Raw genomic sequence first — 12554 nt, forward strand, 5'->3', positions numbered from 1 at the left:
GGAGGTTGTGGGACTTGGAGCCGCATGGGTGTTAGAGCGGGTTGTGCCAAGGATGATGTTGTGGCTTTGGTTTAACTCGCGGAAGTGAGATGTGAGGTTGGGGAGGGCAGGAGGGCAGGTGGGCGGGCCGCCTGGGGGCGAAGGGAAGCCGTGCAGGTCAGAGGACCGCGGGTCTGGGTGACGAGGGGTTGTTGGATCTCAAGGAGGGGACATCCACATTTAAGAATAACCTTTTTTTTGCTTACATACATTGTAACATATACGTCATATACGTCATATACGTCATATACCTTGGTACTGGTGGGCTTCGGAACGCGTCAGCCCTGTGCTGGTCGCATTTGGGCGAGGAAAAGATGTTCCAGCACTCGGCGCGTGCTCGGACTCCTGACGAGAACGGGTGGGGGCTGGTTTTGGTGCTCGTGGGTCTGGGCACTCATCACGAGTTCCAGAAGGAGTCAACAGTGCACACGTACGTTCGTTCTTTCAGGAAAGTTGAGTATTTTACTATGTTCTGTCAATCACAAACTGCAACTCCCGAACATCCCGCATTTTTGTTGCAATAATGTGTAAGGTGACCCATAATCAGACGTCATTGGTGTTAATGAGTAAATAGTCGAGATTTCTGTCACAGAGCAGGAGGTCAGAGATGGAGGGAGATACATTTCATTGTGGGGTTCTTGTGGCTTCAGAATCAAGGAGGTGATACACATAATCAGAAAACCTGTGTGTGTGTGTGAGTTTGTGTGTGTGTGTGTGTGACAGTGTCAGGGAGCAGAGGTCGGTGGCCCTGACTGGAGAGGCGGAACCACACGTTGTGCACACTCGGGCAGCACGCCGGCTGGAAACCACTGCTCGGAGCTTCTTGAGTCTAAGACGCGACCCGTGCATTCCCGAGCCTTCCCGTGAGTGAGAGATGTTACTAGTGAAGAGCAGGAGGAGTCTCATTTTAGCACTTTTCATTTTTCTATTGCCTTGGGGCAAATTTTCGTTATTCTTTTTACAAAATGTTTATTTATTTATTTTTAGAGAGAGGGGAAAGGAGGGAGAAAGAGAAGGAGAGAAACAGCACTGTGTGGCTGCCTCTTGTGCACCCCCTACTGGGGACCTGGCCCACAACCCAGGCCTGTGCCCTGACTGGGGATCAAACCTCTGACCCTTTGGTTCGAAGACTGGTGCTCAGTCCACTGAGCCACACCAGCCAGGGGTGTTTCTAATCTTTAGTTCATATTACATAGTCCGTGACGCTGCAAGGTCAGCGAGAACCCACCGGGGACTGTGACTGTGGTCCCCTCACCCGCTCTGTCTGCCTGAAATATTCTTCCCCCCACCCCTCCCCTCCACGCCAGCGTATCACAGACTTCACCCACTCTTCAAGCCACTCTCTCAACACCGTAACTGTCCTGAAATACCCCCTGAGCCTCTCAGAGGTCTGACGGAACCTCTCTCTCCCCGGTGTCCCCAGCCCACATCTGCCTTGCCATCGCGTCCTGCGGGGACGCCCCCGGCACCCCTGTGGCCTGGCGGCGGCCCAGCCCGGCGCCGCACGCTGGGCTCAGCAGGGAGCTTCCCAGCTGGAAGACTGTCCGACTTAGGCCCTCAGTTCCGCCGGTGAGGATGCGGACCCGAGCTCAGACGCAAGTCCCACTGACCGCGGGGGACCGCGTTCGCTTGTCCTGTCTTCTGCGGGGGCAGCGTGGACGCAGACGCGCGTGCCCCGGGACACGAGGGCAAGGGCATCTGCTTCCCGGAAGTTCGGAGTCCGCTGGGCAGAGGAGGCAGCAGCCATCTGGGGAGTGAATGGACGATAAACACGGACACGAAGGTGTGAGTCGAGGAGTCCCCGTCTGCGGTCACACTGTGTGATCTTCCCGATCACGGTGTGGGACGACAGGGTGGCAGGTTGGTGCATGAAGCCGCAGCGCCGGCGGGGTGGCGGGGTGGCCGCCCTGGGGGCGGGGGTGGGGGCCCGTGGAAGTGCAGGTGGGGGGGTGTCTCCGTCCCTCTCTGTCGTCGCTGCCTTGCCCTCCGGGTTTCGTGGCCGATTCTGTTCACGTGGTCAGGGTCTCGGTCCGCACCCGCTGGCTGCCGGTGCTGATTCCTGCGCTGGGTTTCCAGTGGCTGCGGGCCCGCCGACGCGGCTGGGTGTCGTCACTACTCATGGCATCTGCGTCACGTTGGCCCCTCTCCTCCCCCCGGGGCAGGCTTCCCGGCGGGCGCCCCGCTCCTCAGTGTAGGTGCCCCAGGGAGTCCGACGCGGCGCCGGCGGCAGTGCTCCCCAGGCCTGTGGGGGGCCTGGCCGGGGACGGCTCGGGTCCGAGCCCCTCACAGCGCGTCAGGAAGGACTGCCAGTTGGGGGGCGTGAGGGGCAGCTTTATCTGAAAATGGTTCCAGAACCTGTCAGAGAGAGAGAGCAGAGATGAGGTCTGGCTCCCTCCCCGCCTGCTGCGTCTCGGGGTCTGTCGGTTGCCGCCGTCAGCCCTCCCCGAGAAACCCGTTTCGGGGCTGGTCCGGCCGCTCAGGCGGCTCAGCATCCAGGGCATTTTGGCCGGCTGTGGGGGATCCTCGTGCGGGAAAGCGCAGGTGTATTCTCGGAGCCCGCTGCACCAGGGCCCGGACTGGGGGGTGGGCAGGGACCTGGGCGGCCCCCTGCGTCGGTGCCGGGAGGGGGGCTGGCTCCCCAAGCCAGGACTGGGCGGGCGGCAAGGCCGTGTGGGCACTGGGTCCCGCAGCCTCGCCCCTGCGCCAGGAATTTGTCCTGAGGAATCGGCGTTTATTGGCCAAACCACTGTTCCCAACAGCGAGAAGTTAGAACTCTGCAGGGAGACAGACGGTGGAGGAAACTGTCCCGCGAACACGCGGGCAGAAAAGTGTGCACAGCATTGTCCTGTTTCTGTGAACGGTGCACGCACTCGTCCGCGCTCTTAAACAGAACACACAGGCTAGCTGGACACTAAAGTGTGAATCGCTCTGTCTGTCATGTGCGATCACTTGTGGTTTAAGTTTCTTCCTACGTTCGCAACATCGTTCCACACTTCCTACAGCAGATACGTACTGCCTCCAGAGCTACACACACACACACACACACACACACACACGCACATGCATCGCATTTCAAGAGCAACGAAGGCAAACTGGGCTGTGGCTGCCCCCCAAAATTCCTGTGAAACCCCACCTTCACGGCCTTTGTCCTGGGGACACAAGATAACACAACAGTCTCACACGGCAGTATCCTAGAAGTTTCCAAGATGGAGGATGTTTTCTTAAGGAGCCCCCAGGATGCCCCCCGAGATGCTGCACACAGCCCCCCTTCCCCAGAACAGGAAGGCAGGCGTGCGCCCTGGGGAAAGAGACCGCAGTGGGGACTGTTGTACGGCTGTTGACTCGTTTGAGGTTGACGTGTGCGTCCCAGCCAGGAGGGGGACCACAGGCGCCCCGATGAGCCCCGGCCGGGTGGGTCAGTAGTTGGAACACGGTCCTGTACACCCAACGTTTGCGGGTTCGATCCCCAGTCGCGGTATATTTGGGAAGGAAACAATCGATGTTCCTCCCAAATGGGTGTTTCTCTCTCTCTCTCTTTGTCTGTCTCTCCACCCACAAAGCGAACACATCCTTGGGTGAGGATTAAAAAAAAAAAGATACACCAATGGGTAAAAAGGCAAGCTGTAGAATGCAGGCCCTGGGCTTATGTTACATTGGCGACAATACCCACCCCCAACCACAGGGGGCGTTTGATGGAGAACCGATGAGTTCAGGGCAGTGCCGATACACCCTGCACTGGGCCTGGGGTGATCCCCACCCAGCTGCTCCCAAAGGCCGCCGTGGAGTGCAGTGGGGGGAGGGGCAGGACACGGGATTGTGTGGGGTGGGTTCTTTACTTTCTATTTTACAGACTTCTACATCCTTCACATTTTTTTTATCCTTTAAAAGCACTTGAAAGCAATGAAGTGAAAAAGAAATTTTAATATATTTCGAGCAAGCTCCTGAGCTCAAGGGTGGAAGGGAGGTGGTGGGTTTTGCTCATTGAAAATACATTTCTGCGTTTTTCAGGGGGTCTGGGCTAATGGTAAGGGAGTGTCTCCCTCTGGTGGCTGCTCTGCAGACATGAAGATGGCCCAGGGGCCTTTCTGTCATTTCAGCTCAAGCACTTCCCCTATAACTTTAAAGTCTGATGCAAGGGACTCGCATGGGTTTTCTTGTTCTTTTTTAAATCCTCACCCGAGGGTATGTTTATTGATTTTAGAAAGAGAGGAAGGGAGAAACACTGATTGGCTGCCTCCCAGAGGACCCTGACGGGGGATCAAACCCACAACCTAGGTATGTGCCCTGACCGGGAATCGAACCCTTAACTTTGGGTGTACAGGAGGACGCTCTAAGCAACCGAGCCACTCCGCCTGGGCAAACAAACCAGACTTGCTCGCCACAGGCTAACAAAGGCAGGCGGCTCTGGCGGTGCAGCCCCACGTGACCGCCGGTCACCTAGTCGGCAAGGGGCGGGGGACGACGGGCAGGGCGGACTCACAGGTGGTGGTATATGTCCGGATCCCTCCGCAGCCGCGTCTGAAACCCTATGTACAGGTCGTCCCACAGCAGGCCGTTCTTCACCACGTGCCGCATGACGTCCACCCGGCTCCGGATCTGAAACGGACGTGGGACAGTGAGCAGGGCGCCCCCCCAGCACAGCGGCCCCTGGATGTGCCTGGGGCGTCCCGGAGAGGCGGCTGCTAGAGCGGATACCACAGGCTGGGCGAGAAGGGGCCGCAGTGCGGGGGAAGCGGAGGATCGGGAAACGGGTCAGGAGCCGGAGCGCGTCATGGTTCAGAGCGCAGTCAGATTCGTGGGTTCAAATCCAGGCCCTACCATCCCGTGCCTGCTTCCTCTTTATTTTTTAAAAAACATCTTATTTATCTATTTTTAGAGAGGGGAAGGGAAGGAGAAAGAGAGGGAGGGAGAGAAACGTCAGTGTGTGGTTGCCTCTCACACGCCCCCTACTGGGGACCAGGCCTGCAACCCAGGCATGTGCCCTGACTGGGAATCGAACCAGTGACCCTGTGGTTCACAGGCCGGTGCTCAATCCACTGAGCCACACCAGCCAGGGCCATCACCTCGTTTATAGAATGAAGATAACGGACCACTCCTCCCAGGATCTGTGTGAGGAGTAATTTGGCCAAGGTACACGGAATGCATGAGCAGGGCCCGGCACTCAGGGAGCGCCCGGCCAGTGTGTGCCGTCACTGCTGCTCTGGACGCAGGACACCGGGTCTCCCGCCGGGGCCTGCAGAGGCTAAGCAGGGCCAGCAGTGTCTTGGGCACGGCTCCTCCCTGAGGTCGTCACGGCCTTTACCTGTCGAGAACCCCAGCCCCTGACGCAGAAGGTGTTGGACAGCCAGGGTGCACAGGCTTAGGAGGCAAGCAGAGGTGGATTGCGATTTCAAGTAGCTCCTGTGATGAGCGGCAGCCAAAGGGTGGGGAGAGGCGGCAGAGCCCGAGGGAACTCAGTGCAGGGGGCGGGGGCTGCGGTGTGGGCGGCAGCTGGTGCGCAGGAAGCAGCTGCCCCACGTCCGGGCGCGGTCCCACCGAGCACCTCCAGATGGCTCTCGGAATACAAGGGATGGACCTGTTGGGGGAGGGGAGCGAGAGAGCAGGCAGTGTGTGGGTCATGTCCCAGGACCAGAGCCTCCGCACCTTGGTACTTAGGGGTGCCCGGCCTCGTAGCTGGCTCCTCACCCTCGTAGCTTCAACTAGTGACCCCTGGCCCAATGCAGTCTGACCTACAGCCCCTTTGAGAAAACGGAATGATCAAATTATCGCCCTGGCTGGGTGGCTCAGTTGGTTGAAGCGTCCTCCCGTAACCAAAGGTTGCGGGTTTGATTCCTGGTCAGGGCACACAGCTAGGCTGGGGGTTGAGCCCCAGTTGGGGCACATACAGGAGGCGACACATCAGTGTTTCTGCCTCACATCGATATTTCTCTCTCCTTCCCTCCCTCTCTACAATCAATAAACAGAGCCTTGGGTGAGGATTTTTAAAAAATACAATAAAGTGAAAACTTGGATTATCTTTCCACAGGTATAAATCTGGGTATTTTACATGAAAATCCAGATTCCCAAGTTCTCTGGGAAGCTGAGAACACAAATCCAGCCGTTAAAATGTCATTCGGTGAGGGCGGCACCTGGAGGCCACTCACGCCCCCCAGGCACTCGTAGAAGCTTCAGGACGGGCTGTGTGTGCCCTGCCAGCTCAGCTAACAGCTCTCACGTGCGTGTGGGATTCACATGAGTTCCAGTGCACGCTCACATGTATGCTATTTCTCATGCTATTTCTTTCTCTTTTTTTAAAGATTCTATTTATTTATTTTTAGAGAAGGAAGGGAGGGAGAAAGAGAGAGAGAGAGAAACATCAGTGTGCGGTTGCTGGGGGTCATGGCCTGCAACCCAGGCATGTGCCCTGACTGGGAATCGAACCTGCGACACTTTGGTTCGCAGCCCGTGCTCAATCCACTGAGCTACGCCAGCCGGGGCTTCTCATGCTATTTCTCACGGGAAACTGGCAAGAAGGCGACGCACCCCGTGGCAGGAGGGAAAGCGAGGCTCGGACAGCTCAGTAACTTGCCCTGAGCCCACGGCTCCAGCCTCACGCCTGCCGCGGGTGAGGGGTTTGCTCAGACTGGAGCTCAGGAACTGTGTTCGTCTATGCTGCCTTAGCCCCCTTTCCGGCCCACTCCCCGGGTTCCCGTGGGCAGGAGACGCCCCGGATGTGGGGTGAGGGGCGCGCAGCAGCGTCCAGCCACTCCGCCGGCGGAGAGGGGCAGGCAGAGACCGGCCCCCGCAGAGCACTGGCAGAGAGCAAGCGCACAGCCTGGTGGCAGGGACTGTCTCCCTGTGGGGGTGTGAGCTGTGACAGGCGCACCACAGTCAGGGCAGGCGTGAAAGCACCGGTCCTGCTGGCCTGGCGGCTCTTCGGTCACTCTAAACGACCCTCGAGGAACAAGTTCAGGCGGACGGAAGGAAGGGGCAGGGAGGGACGAGGGCCACTCCCACGTCCACGGCCCACTCACCTCCTCATAGGGGTGCTCCCGGCTCGGTCTCTCTTTGGGAAAGGACAAGTCCAGGAAGTCGACCAAGTAGTCGTACCCGCCCGGGAGGGGGCTGAAGTCCTCGTCCGTCTCGACCATCTGGGGGACGACGGCGTGGGGAAGGGCAGACACGGGTCAGTCTGGGGCAGGGTCCTTAAGGGAGCTCTAGGCTGTGTAAGACCCCAGTGCGCCCAAACGGGCTCAGTGACCTGGGGTTTGGACAAGAGGATTCTCTGCCCCTCTCCCAGCTCCTGCCCCTCATCGACTCCCATCAGGTTTTCCGAGGTTCTCAGTACCCTAAGTGTACCGGCAACGGACGCCCAGCACCGCCCACGGTTGCCGAGTGACTCCGTGTGGGGTGTTTCCCGTCGTCACGCGGCAGCTGAACGTAAATCGTCTCACCGAAGTCTCCAGCCGTGTTCCCTTTCCCCTATGACCTGTCCGACCGACCGCACCCCGAGTCCCAGGGTTTCCCGGGTCTGGGGTCGGCAAAGACAGCTCCCTGAAGGGCACTGGGGAGCTGACAGAGACACCCAGATTTTATTCTGAAGACTTTTACATCTGCGTGCACCCCACTGAAGGCCGAGCGCACCCCACTGAAGGCCGAGCGCACCCCACTGAAGGCAGAGTGCACCCCATTGAAGGCGGGGGGGGGGGGTCGTGGCTGTTGTCAGCCGGCCCAGCCCATCGGTTAGGCAGCGCTGGGAGGGGGAGGGCCTGCTGGAACTCGGCTCGGGATCCTGCGGGTTTCCGTCCACTCCCACAGCCCACGACAGCAAAGAAGAACAGGCAGAGTGGCCTACCCGGACCACCAGGTTGTAATCCTTGAATCCAGCCCACGTGAAGTACTCCTTGATCCAGGCGGGGTGCTGGAACACGGAGTCTCCCACGGCAGCATTCAGGATCTCCAGGTAGGGCCTGAAGTCCCAGGTGTCCTTGTAAACTTTGGCGCCCCCTGGAGGCTCTGTGATGCACTCACTTCAAGACGGAGGCGAGAGGGCGGTGGGAGAAGGAAGGCAGGCACACGTTAGCGTTCCAAATCCAAAGCCAAGCCGCCCAGTAGCTCCTCCGCCGTGCTCAGAGAGGGGGCCCAGGACCCCCCAGAAGTAGTCAAAGTAAGCAAAGGCCTCTCTGGCCCTGGAGCTGCAGAAAATACACCGCTTTTATCCTGAGGGCGCTGGGGAGACCCTGAAGTTGAAGACGGGAGGGATGGCAGTGGCTTTGCGTTTTAGAAAGGTGACCCTGGCAGCAAGGGGTGTCCAGACCCTTCCTGTGACCCCGGTAAGGATGGCACTCCACACCAGGACCCTGGAGGGCCCCATGTCAAGGGTCCCTGGGGTACAGTAACTTCCTAAACGACACTCACCCTTGTCCTATGCAATGTACTCAGGTCTATTCTAGTCTTCTTTCTTTCTTTCTTTCTCCCCCCTCCCCCTCCCTCTCTCTTTCTTCCTTCCTTTCTTATCCTCACCTGAGCATATGTTCATTCATCTTAGAGAGAGAGGAAGGGAGGGAGAGAGAGGGAGGGAACATCAATGTGAAACATTGATTGGTTGCCTCTTGTACATGTTCCGATCGGACTGAACTCCACAACATTTCGATGTATGGGATGATGCTCCAACCAACTGAGCCACCGGGACAGAGCCTGTTATTTCATTTAAAAAGATGCTTATTGTGCCCTGGCTGCTGTGGCTCAGTGGACTGAGAGCTGGCCTGCAAACCAAGGGGTCGCAGGTTTGATTCCCAGTCAGGGCCCAGTAGGGGGTGAGAGAAGCAACCACACATCGATGTTTCTCTCCCTCTTTCTCTTTCCCTTACCCTCTCTAAAAATAAATAAATAAAATCTTTATGCTTATTGCAATCAATGCCGTGATTGTACAACCATCAGCCACCAGCAGGGGCTGCTGTGCAATCCACGTGAAAAGCTAAGAGCTGAACACAGGCCACGCAGAGGGCTGGCGACGCGGGTGGGTCTGTGGAGATGCCTGGAGGAGAACAGACCAGGCTGGGTAAGGAGTTTGATGCGGGGGCTCAGCCACAGGCGAGGCGGCTGCCCGCCCGCCCCCCCCCGGGCAGGCCTGTGGTGGGGTGAGGCCGGGAGGAGGTGAGCTCCGGGGCCTGCGCCCCTCTCCGACTCCACTGGTTCATTTCTGTGCGAGGAACTCACGTTCCATTTGGCTCCAGACAGGTGTTCACAGACTCCAGGTCTGTGCCACCGACGGCAGCTGTCCGCGCCTTGCACGCCCGCAGCGGGCCTGCGGGTCACAGGTACGCTCTGGAGCGGAGGCCGATGGGAAACCACCTGTCAGGCTGCTCCCACTTCACTTACTCCAGCCGCTGACTGCCGACTCCCCACCAGGAGGACCCCTCCCCCCTGCCCTGGAGGCTCTGAGACGAGGAAGGCGGCTGAGCAGTTCCTGCAGGACGAGAACTTCCCGGAGACGCGGGCTTCCCCCTCGATTTGAAAGCGCCCAGCTCACAGCTTATCTTGTTCAAACAGTGGCCTTCTTGTTCTGTCTCAGCCCCCCGTGCTAGGCGACAGGGCCCGCCGTCCCCGCACAGCCACCCGTCACGGGCCACAGCGAGCCCTCTGTCCTCTCGGCCGGGAACACCCGCGAACGCCCGCAGGTCCTCCTTATCTCTGTGACCGTCCGAGCCGAACCTGTCTGTCGGGTCCTTCAGCATTCGGCCCAGGTCCAGCGTGGCTCCCGGGCGGGGCGTCCACGTCACCACTTCGGAGCTTTTCTGGATGAGGTCGTTGAGTTCGCGCGGGTCGTTTTTGGTGTTCGTGTCCTTAATGTACCTGCGGAAGGAGAGGCGCCCCGGGGGGCGGGGTGTTCCCGAGGCGCAGGCTGATCAGGACGGCAAACTTGCGGACTGGATTTTGCCGCCTCCGCCTTCTCCCTGCCCGACCCCTCCGCGCGCCCCGGCGGACAGCGGAGACTAGACCCGGGCCAGGGTCCCCGACCAGGGAAGCATTGGTGGGCAGGGGAGGCTGTGTGCACGCCTTGGTTTTACGTGCAATGATAGGGTGTTACATGTAAATGTGGAATCAGTATCTAGGACGCGATCCGTATTGCGAAGAAGTCACGTGTGGGACACGGACAGGTAGGTGGGAGCGGCGCGCTCTCGCACTGAATGCTAACTAAGTGAGGGCCCCTCGTCAGGAGTTAGGCCACGCGCTTCACCCGAGCTAACTGGTTTGGTCTTCGCAGTCTCCAACGAGGGAGCCGCCATTACTGCTCCCCTTCTATGGACAAGGGCGCCGGCCTAGGGCGGCCCGGCGACTTGCCCCCGGTGGCCCCGCGCTGTGTCCACCCAGCCCGGGCAGGCCCAGCCTTCCCAGGAGGCTGCGGGCGGGGGGTGGGGGCCTCCCCTCAGGGTGGGGAGTCCAGTCTGCCAACTTCCCACCCCTTCCGCCATGTGAGGTTGCATGAGAAAGTCAGCACCTTGATCTTGGACTTCCCAGAACTGAGACAAAGAAATTTCTGTTGTTTGTAAGTCCAAAAAAAAAAAAAAATTTTCATTGCAAACCACTAAAAATCCACCGTTGCCAAAGAACACAATGCCGAGGGTCACGGCCCTTCCCGAGGTCTGCAGTCCAACCGTGCCTTGGCTCTCGGTTGGGTAGCTCCCAAACCTAGGTCCAAACCGCAGCCTTTCGGGAAAAGCCGCAACCCCCATTGCAATGCCTTATGGGGAGTGTGGCAGCCCCCCATTGCAATGCCTTATGGGGAGTGTGGCAGCCCCCCATTGCAATGCCTTATGGGGAGTGTGGCAGCCGAGGCGAGAAAGGCAGCTCCAGGGCAGGGCGCGTTCGGGTTTCATCCCCCCGCGGGCAACGCACACGCCGTTGCTGCTGGAGGGAGTCTACTCTCTGAGTTAGTTGCAGCGTGGTCCCCTGGACTACGCGGATACTTGCATTCAGGTGCCCAGCCGCAAACACAGGCGAGCGTTTGTGTCCCTACAGCACCAAGGTGGCCTGGCCTACGTTACTTACGACCCTGGAGTTAATTTTGCAGACAGGGGTAAAGCTGTCCCCGTCCCCGTGGCCTCAGCGGCGTCTCCCTCCTGCGCGGCTCGCGTCCTGCCACCCGGAGCAACGCCACCACGGTCTCAGCCCCCGACTCCCTCTGGTCCCCAAACGTTGGCGAGCTGGCCCCCTGCCTTCGCCCTGCTCCTCTCTAAACCAGGCTGCTGCGATCGCTCTTCCTAAAACACAGCGGTGGAGGTCACAACCTTCCGTAACCTCTTGATGCTGCTTTGCCTCCCTGTCTAAAGTCGTTAACAGAATCGATCGCAGGGGCAGCGCAGGTACTGAGGGGGGCGCTGGCCGGACGACTGCGCATGCACGGAAGTGTGGCTGGCGGGCGCCATGACCCGCAGGCACCGCGGCGCGCGCAAGGGTCCAGTGAGTGAACAGGCGCCCACGACGCGGTTCATCCGCAAGTCCTTGCAGCTCGGCCTCCGTCATGGCCCTGGAGTCTGAATTCTCAACCTTTGCTGCCACTCGTCATGGCTTCTGAGGTCACCGTAGTGACTCCCGGAGGCGAGGGGTAGCCAACACCCAGCCATACCTGTCCGATGGGTGCGCTTCCACGAAGTACCCAGCAAAGGGGCAGAAAATCCGGGGCTGCAGCTCCCGCACCAGCCGCGCCTTGTAGTGCAGCAGCTTTCTCCGCTCCGCTCGGATGAACTGGGCTTTCCACTCCTCTGCAAGGACAAGGCTCGGGTTAGTCTCCTCCATGTGGGCAGCCATCGCAGGACAGCCACCGTTCCCGTGGGTCCGGGCTCCCCCCGGAGGGCGGGCGGATGGATGACTCACGCAGAAATAACAGCAAACCTCCGCGTCATCGCTCTAAGGTTTGCCGAGTTCCGCTGGTTGCTGGGAAAACGCTACCAAATCAGCCAAAGACACTGACCCCCCCCGCCCACCCCGTGGTTCCTGGCAACTCACTGGGACCCCGGCTGAACTCACGCACGTGTGGTTGCCTGTCTCCCTGTGCGTGCACACTCTAAGGGCACGCTGATTCTCGTCGTTATGAGCTCTCTGCTGACGTGGGAATGCCTTTACGTATTGTTTTGGTGGGTTGAGCAACAAAGCGGGTCCGCCACACCTGGGCCCAGGCACAGCGGCCAGGAGCGTGAGCGGTGAGTGAGGTAGCACGGGACAGAATTGCAGGTGCCCCAGGAAAACGCCTGCGCCCGCTTCCTGCTCTGTAAGGTGGGATCCAGACGCCTGCCTCGCGGGCTGTTCATCTGCCCACTCACTCACTGATCGGTGTGTACCGAGCACCCACTGTGCGCCTGACGCGGCCCCAGGCACGGCGGAGGGAGTAGTGGGCAAGGCCCGCCACTCAGGGCGCATGCATTTTAGTGAGGGAAAGTGGTCACGAGTAAGTCCCTAAAGGAGGCGTTTCAAAGAGTGCGGGACGAAGGAGGAAGTGAAAGAGGTCACAGGTGCGGGGGAGGGGGGGTGGAGGC

The 12554-nt window shown here is 59.5% G+C and overlaps 1 protein-coding gene across 4 annotated transcripts in view; it reads right to left on the bottom strand.

Moving 5' to 3' along the window:
* Positions 1-474: 474 nt before the first annotated feature.
* LOC123833517 (cytidine monophosphate-N-acetylneuraminic acid hydroxylase) overlaps positions 475-12554 on the bottom strand; it is a 38721-nt gene continuing 26641 nt past the window's right edge. For all 4 annotated transcript variants that reach the window (XM_045861783.1, XM_045861781.1, XM_045861780.1 and 1 more), the window contains 6 exons: positions 11648-11783; positions 9733-9873; positions 7874-8048; positions 7053-7169; positions 4520-4635; positions 475-2394 (listed from right to left, as the gene is read on the bottom strand). In XM_045861783.1, coding sequence (XP_045717739.1) covers positions 2226-2394; positions 4520-4635; positions 7053-7169; positions 7874-8048; positions 9733-9873; positions 11648-11783 — 854 coding nt within the window. In that variant the 3' untranslated portion in view covers positions 475-2225. The remainder of the gene's footprint in view (positions 2395-4519; positions 4636-7052; positions 7170-7873; positions 8049-9732; positions 9874-11647; positions 11784-12554) is intronic.

This window comes from Phyllostomus hastatus, unplaced genomic scaffold, assembly GCF_019186645.2.
Source record: "Phyllostomus hastatus isolate PE091 unplaced genomic scaffold, TTU_PhHast_1.1 phas_scaffold_216, whole genome shotgun sequence".
In the NCBI taxonomy this organism is placed as follows: domain Eukaryota; kingdom Metazoa; phylum Chordata; class Mammalia; order Chiroptera; family Phyllostomidae; genus Phyllostomus; species Phyllostomus hastatus.